Below are 7,100 nucleotides of genomic sequence, written 5' to 3'. Positions count from 1 at the left end.
ATGTACAAACCTGCAATATCCAGGAACAATCTGTGCCCAGGGCAAGACAGAAGGAGTCTTGATGAAATGATAAGCAGCAATTTCCTGTCTCTGAGCCTGTATAACAGGGCAGTACGTGCAGCACATCCAGTGCTCTACCTGACCATTCAAAATCAGCGCTGGTGCCCCTGTGGCTAATAATGACCTCGTTTTACAGGGGAGGCTACCAGGGCCATTTGCAGTTCCCAGCTTTGCTTGGCCAGTTGCAGTTTGTTTGAAATTGTTGCATCTGGCTTAGGAACAAGTGCAGTTAGAGGGGTTAGGGAGCTTCCCAAGCACTCAGGCCCAGATCTACAAAGAGACTCAGGCCTTGCCATGCTGAGCATCACACCGCCAACTCTTGGGTGCCTAGAAAACTCACAGGCACACCATGGCAATCTCCAAAGTCTAAGTTAAGCAGCCAGCACGGGGAAGCAGGTGCCTTAAGTGGGATCCACAAAGCCAGCAAGCTAGGTGCAGAGCATCCTAAACTAGCCAATGACAGGAGAGCAACCTGAGTCCTCCTCCCGCTCCCCCACCCCTAGCTAAAAGCCTACATCTGGGCCTATTGCTGCTTAGTGATCAGCGCAAGTCAGGGGGCTTCTGAGCCACAGACATTTGTTGCAGGAATGAGACAGGGGCCGGCCTCATTCACACCACACAAATGGCCGTGGCAGAGGAGAGGATGGCATGTTGTAACATCTAGCACACTCAGCAGAGCTGTGGGAGACCCAGGTTCTTCCTGTGGGGAGAAAGGATTTGAAGAGGGACTGCTCAGGAGCATGCTCTCCTAGGCGCAGACTCCACGGGTGCTCCAAGGCTGGAGTACCCATATGGGGAAAAAATGGTGGGTGCTGAGCACCCACTGGCAGCTCCCCATCAGCTTCCTCCCAGGCCCCAGTACCTCCTGCCCACCAGCAGGCCCCATGGATCAGCACCTCCACCTGCTGCAATCAGCTGTTTCACGGCATGCAGGCAGGAGGCTCTGGGCAGAGGGGGGAAGAGCGGCGCACTTGAAGAATGGGGCCTTGGGGGAAGGGGTGCAGTGGGGGGCACAGCCTGGGGCAGAGCTGGGGGTTGAGCACCCCCCAGCACTTTGGAAAGTCAGTGCCTGTGCATGCTCTAACTACTGAGCAATGAGAGAATGGCTCCCTGGTTTCACCTCTCCTTCCACTGTAGATAGATAACAAGTGACTCTGGAGCTGAGTGGTGAGGGCACGCCCACAAAACGGGAGACCCTGTGCCCAGTCCCCTGCTCCCATCAATCAGCAGTAAGGCTAAGATTTTGTCCTGGATATTTTTAGTAAAAGTCACCAACAGGTCACCGGCAAAGCAGAAAAATTCACAGAAGCCGTGACCTGTCAGTGACTTTTACTAAAAATATCCCTGACAAAATGCAGCTCTGTGGATCCCCACATTGCCTGAAGGGGGAGCAGCTGCGCAGGGCTTAGGAGCCACCTGCAGCAGCTGGGGGCTGTGGGGTACCCCTGCCACCTATAGCTCCAGGGGTCCCCCACTGCCCATGGGGGCCAGGAGCTGTGGGTGCCCCCATCATCAGCAACTCCAGGGGCCTGCAGCCGCAGGAAGCTCAGGGGTTCCCCCGCCACCACCTGTGAGCTTGCCAGGGGCTTGGGGTTTGCCCCCCCCTCCACTGCCCAAGAGCTCAGGGGCTCCCCTGCTGAACTTAAGGGGTTCCCCCGCTGCCGGCAGCTGCAAGCTGTAGGGTACCCCACCACAGGCAACAGCATATCCCACAGCTCCCCACGACTGAAGTCACGGAGGTTGCCAAAAGTCACAGATTCCGTGACTTAATCATCAGTTATCCCCAGTAGAACAGCAGACTGACAGAGCCATGTCAGACTAACCCCAGTGGTGCGAGCACTCTGCTGAGAAGTGGGAGACCTCCTATTCATACCCTCTGCCCCCATCAGGCAGACTGGGGAATTGAGCTGAGGTCTCCCACACCTCCACAGAGTGCTCAAACCTCTGGGCTAGAAATGATAAGGGCAGCAGCAGTTCCTCAACCAGATTTTGAACTGGATCCAAGCCATTAGGGGCCAACCTGAGCATGTCTTCGGGGTCAGGCTCCACCCATGCTTTGTGAATTGCTCTGGGATGTAGGTGGCAGGCAGGTGGGTGGACGCCTAGAGGGAAGCAGCAGGGCACAGGCCTAGAGGCAGAGTTTGGGTATGTGGGAACTCCAACCTTGAAACAACACAGGCACCAAGCAAGTTCAGATGTTTGTAGAGTATAGTGGGGCTCATGTAGAGGCCAGCAGGCCTAGTGGGCAGGCTACAGATGCAGCCCAGTCCCCAAAGTTCTAGGGTGGCCTTATCAGGCAATCTGGAGGCCAAGTTACAGTCTGTCTTTTTTCAGGTTCTCCCAATAAGACAAGGGGCAGAGGGTTAGGTAGGGGGATGTGACACTTTGTACCTCAGGGGAACACCAGCACTCCCATGTTCATCCTTGTAAAGTAATTGTGTGGTATCCAATGCAAAGTTTGTCTTGTTGGGTGTCTTCAGAAGGCTCATGATGCACCAAGCACTGTTACAGTAATTGTTACAGTAATGTTATAGATTATAATTTCATGTATATAGTTATAACACTGAAAATGTATCCTCATGGCTTAAAAGAAGCCCAGACAAAAACTCTCCAAGAGCATAGAGGCAGTTCACACCTCATGGCAGGTATGAGACAAACCCAGCCCAGCCTCACAGGAACAAGGACACTGGCCTAGGCAGCAACAAAAGGATCTGTTAGACTCTGAATGAATCACCCCCCTGATCTGGTCAGTTTTGGACTGCGATGAGGTAATGCTCACCTGCCCCTGAAGGGGGGGGGGGAGGGGAGGGCGGCAAAGGCAAGAGGGAAGAAAGAACATGATAAAAGGGAGAGATGTTTGCCATTCTCTTCCTCTGTCTTCCACCTACATCTACAAACACCACTCCAAGCAACTGAAGTGCTGATCACAAGGGAGAGCCTGGCTGAAGAGCAACCAGCCAGCCTATAGTGAGAAGCATCTAAGTTTATAAGGGCACTGAAAGTCTTAGATCAACTTAGAATGCATTTTGCTTTTATTCCATTGACCAAATCTGACTTCTTGTGCTTTGACTTATAATCACTTAAAATCTATCTTTATAGTTAATAAATGTTTGTTTATTCTACCTGAAGCAGTGTGTGGCTAGAAGACTCAGAGACTCCCATGGGATATCCATTTCTTTGTTAAATTGACAAACTGATATAAGCTTGCAGCGTCCAGTGGGCATAACTGGCCCCTGCAAGACAGAGGTTCTTAGGGTTGTGTTTTGGACTGGAGATATTGGCTAGCATCATTCGGTTGCACAATCCAAGGTGCAGCTTACATGCTAGAGGCTGTGCATGAACAGCCCGGGAGTGGGGGTTCTCACAGCAGAGCAGGGTAAGGCTGGCTCCCAGAGTCAAGGATTGGAGTGACCGAGCAGATCATCAGTCCCGATAACACCATAATGTCAGTGGTTCGGCAAGCAGGGTGTATGTGCAGCTTGTTACTCCAAGTGAAGTTCACACTTTAAGCACTGATATTTGTGATTTTAAGTGAGTCTTAAGTGTAGTGGCTAAGAACAGTTAGAAGAAGGTCACAGTTCTGTTATTTTCTGTTTGCTTATTTTGAGAAAGGGAAGTAGGAACAAGAAAACGACTGAAAGCAGTGAAGTAATTGCAAAGTTGGAGCTTTTTAGGCTGCAGGTTCAGAAAAGGTGAGGGAGCATCAGAGATTATTGCAACAGAAAGAACTGGAGATAAAAGAAAAAGAGAGAAAGTGCGTGAAAACACCAACTGGACCTGCTAGAAAAGCAGAACCAGAATCCCCCCAACCCCAATGACTCCCATCACTCCAAAAATCCACAAGTGGGAACACTTATGTCCTGCATACAGTGAGGACGATGATACTGCTGCATAGCTGACTACCTTTGAAAGGCTGTGTATAATACATGAAATCCCTGATAAGAGAGTTCCTACCCTGACTGCGAAATTAACTGGTAAAGCTTGAAATGTATTCAATGGAATGCCTATTGAAGATGCTTTAGACTATTGTAAATTGTAATTAGACTATTTAGACTATTGTAAATTTAAAGATACTGTTTAATTTTCATTGTAAACATTCAGGGAGAAGTCCTGGCTCCACTGAGATCAATGGCAACCCCCCAGTTTCACTGGGGCCAGGATTTCCACCACAGGCTTTGCTGCCCCTTTGCCAGTTGCAGCTCAAAACTACAGCGCTGAGACAATTCATGGATCCAAAAGGTGAGGAGGCTGGTGAATTCCCCATGCTCTAGGCTCGTCCCTCTCCTGTAAGAAGCTTCCCAGCAGAATGAACTCGCATCGTCCATGAAGCTTCAGACACAAGGAAACCCAGTGGAGCCCAGGCAGCTCCAGAGCACTGGCCAGTGCAGGCTCTGCTCCCATAGGCCCAGCCAACGACCTAGGCTTCTCAGTCCTAGGAAGAGGGAGCAATGTCTGCTGCTGTCGGAGTGGAGCCAGGTCAATAGCCTTCATCAGCCCAGGTGACCGCATAGTCTGGATACTCGTCTTTCAGGATCTTTGTGGACACAGAGTGTTTTGCTCGACCAAAGCCCTGGAAGAGGAAAAAGGCAGCGCTGTGAACTGCGAAGGGCTCAGGAAGAGTCCTGGGGACAGAGCCCTGAGCATTAAGAGAATCCGAGAGGATGATCTGGGTACGGAACAGGCCACCAGCACTTTGCCTAAAACTCCCAAATGACCCCCATCTACACCTGGCAACAATCCACACTGAACGCACTGCAGCTCGGCACCAGCTGCCTGGAACTGGAGCATCAGGGCAGGGCAGTCCTGGCCCAACCTTGTCCCTGCTCCTAGAGGAGATTAGGGTTGGGAAGACTCTGAAGAGTGGCAGCATCTTTGGGCCACACAAGGTACGTCTCTCTTACTGCGTTTATCTAGGGCAGGTCTGGGGATCTAGAGTGTTTCTGGCAGAGGCAGTGAAGGGAGAAAGTGCAGAGTAAGTTGCAGGAGGGAGATTAAACTATTTCCCAGAGCTGGGTGGGACCCATACAGTTCTCTCTGCTCCAAGAATGAACAGTGCCACGTGGTCACTGTTAGCCTTTGAACTACTCCTTGGCAACATCTGCTGCTCTGTGCCCAGTGTGACGAGCTGCAGTCCAAGAATTTATTTCAATTTGGCTTCTTTCTTTGCCCATTTGGCTTTTGCTCTCAAAATGGAAGCAGACACAAGCACAAGCCTTAATTAGGTGGGTACAGTTAAAGGAACACAATCCCCCAGGAGGAACACGGTCACACCAGCATAGATGTGCTTGTACTGGGATAGCTATACCATAGGGAAGGCGTATAAGCTATACAAGGCACCTTTATACAAACATTTCTGCATTCATATCAGGGGGGTTGTACTGCTTTAACTATACTAATGTAGTTAAAAGTAATAAAGGGTGTACAGGAATAACTAGATCAGTAGAAAGTTACACCCCTAACTAACACAGTTATACCGGTACAAAAACTGTTTAGACCAGGCATTAGACTACAGCAGGTTAACAGGCAGCAGGTTTAAAAAAAGCACATAAGGAAATACTTCTTCACACAAGGCACAGAACCTGTGGAACTCCTTGCCATGGGCTGTGTGTAGTGAAGTATATGTGGGATCTCAAAAGGAGATCAGTTCATGGAGGATGGGTCCATCAATGGCTGTTGGCCATGACAGTCACAGAAGCAAACCCACATTTTGGATGTTTTTTGGGTCTTACAGCCCCAGCCTTCAGGAAGGACTATTGGTTACCAGCCTAACTAATAAGTCAATACCTTTAAAGCTTCACTACTTTATACCCATTAGACAGTGGTAAGATGCCAGCTTCCACGTCAAACCTGCACGGACTATGAGTGGGGGGGTTCCAGGCTGGTGCTATTGCTCAGATAACAAAGATACCAGCATAGGTGAAAAGAACCCCTCTCCACCCACTCCCTTCAAGGCTGGTTGCAAGTTTCTCAATCAAACCAAGAGCACCCTCCCATGGCTCCTTACTTACCACAGAATATCCATAAACGTGGATCTTCTTCTCCTTGCTCTGGTGGGAGATCCTGCCCCCACCCAAGCACTCGCAGTCATAGCCTTGCTTCTCGATTTCTGCCGCAGTCTTGTCATAAATATCAGCTAGGGTGGGAGACATTGTAGGATGAACATAAACAAGTCTATTAAAGTTCCTTCCCTGGGGATATTCTTGGTCCATATGGAATATATGGAACACAGAATTCACACGTGCTACCTACCCCACACATATGATTGCAAGTTAAAGACATGCTTCAGCTCTACCCACAGTTAAAGGGATACAGGAATGGTAGGAATCACAATCTGATGGCTCACCACTATGGGTCCTATTTCACAGTTCTCATCTTCAGACCCAGTAACCATGGATCAGATCTGAACAGACTGTTCCTAGGATTTACAATAGCTGGAAAGAATCCCAGCCCATCGAACTCGTGATCAGCTTTCTGCTCAGCTATCAACAGCACCATCTGCAACTATTTGTATCAGCAGCACAGTGATGGGGGATCCCTCCATACACTCGCAGTCTCCTGAAAGGCAGGTACCATTACAAGGCAAATTGTGATCAGTTTGGTGCACTCAGATCTAAGTGCGGCCCTTTGGGAACCCTGCCGGCAGCCTCAGCATTGAGCCACATCCCGTGTGCACCTCAGCTACGTGGGGCCCTGAGGCAGCCACTGGAGAACACTTTGCTCATCCCTGGAGCTTCGCACGCACCACTGGCCGCAGCCTGCCAGGAGCCAGCCACTCTCCCCACATTGACACAGGGGCGCGGGAGTGGAGGGACAGGTCCCGGGGGAGTCTGAGGCGAAGCCAGGTGTGGACCCCAGGAGTCCTGGCTGACGGTGCCACCTGTCTGCGCTGAGTGCCTGAGAGCCCCCAGGCCCAGCCCGCCTGGCGCTGCCCCGAGGGCCCCGCACGGCGGCGGGCAACTGCCAAGTCACAGCCCGGAGGAGAGCGGGCAGGCGGCAGCAGCCTCCGAGCAGGGGCCCGCAGCTCGCGGACAGCCCCCCCC

The 7,100-nt window shown here is 51.0% G+C and overlaps 1 protein-coding gene across 1 annotated transcript in view; it reads right to left on the bottom strand.

Annotated features, from left to right (window-relative positions):
* Positions 1-4,116: 4,116 nt before the first annotated feature.
* The window catches only part of PHPT1 (phosphohistidine phosphatase 1), a 5,740-nt gene continuing 2,756 nt past the window's right edge, over positions 4,117-7,100 (bottom strand). The window contains exons 2-4 of the mRNA XM_075060683.1: positions 6,803-7,017; positions 6,069-6,193; positions 4,117-4,630 (exon numbers count right to left, since the gene is read on the bottom strand). Of these exons, the coding sequence (XP_074916784.1) occupies positions 4,538-4,630; positions 6,069-6,193; positions 6,803-7,017 (433 nt within the window). The 3' untranslated portion in view covers positions 4,117-4,537. The remainder of the gene's footprint in view (positions 4,631-6,068; positions 6,194-6,802; positions 7,018-7,100) is intronic.

The sequence above is a fragment of the Chelonoidis abingdonii genome, chromosome 24, assembly GCF_003597395.2.
Source record: "Chelonoidis abingdonii isolate Lonesome George chromosome 24, CheloAbing_2.0, whole genome shotgun sequence".
NCBI classification, from domain to species: Eukaryota; Metazoa; Chordata; order Testudines; family Testudinidae; genus Chelonoidis; species Chelonoidis abingdonii.
Note: the sequence above shows the minus strand (reverse complement) of the source record. Positions and strands in the feature narration are given on the sequence as shown.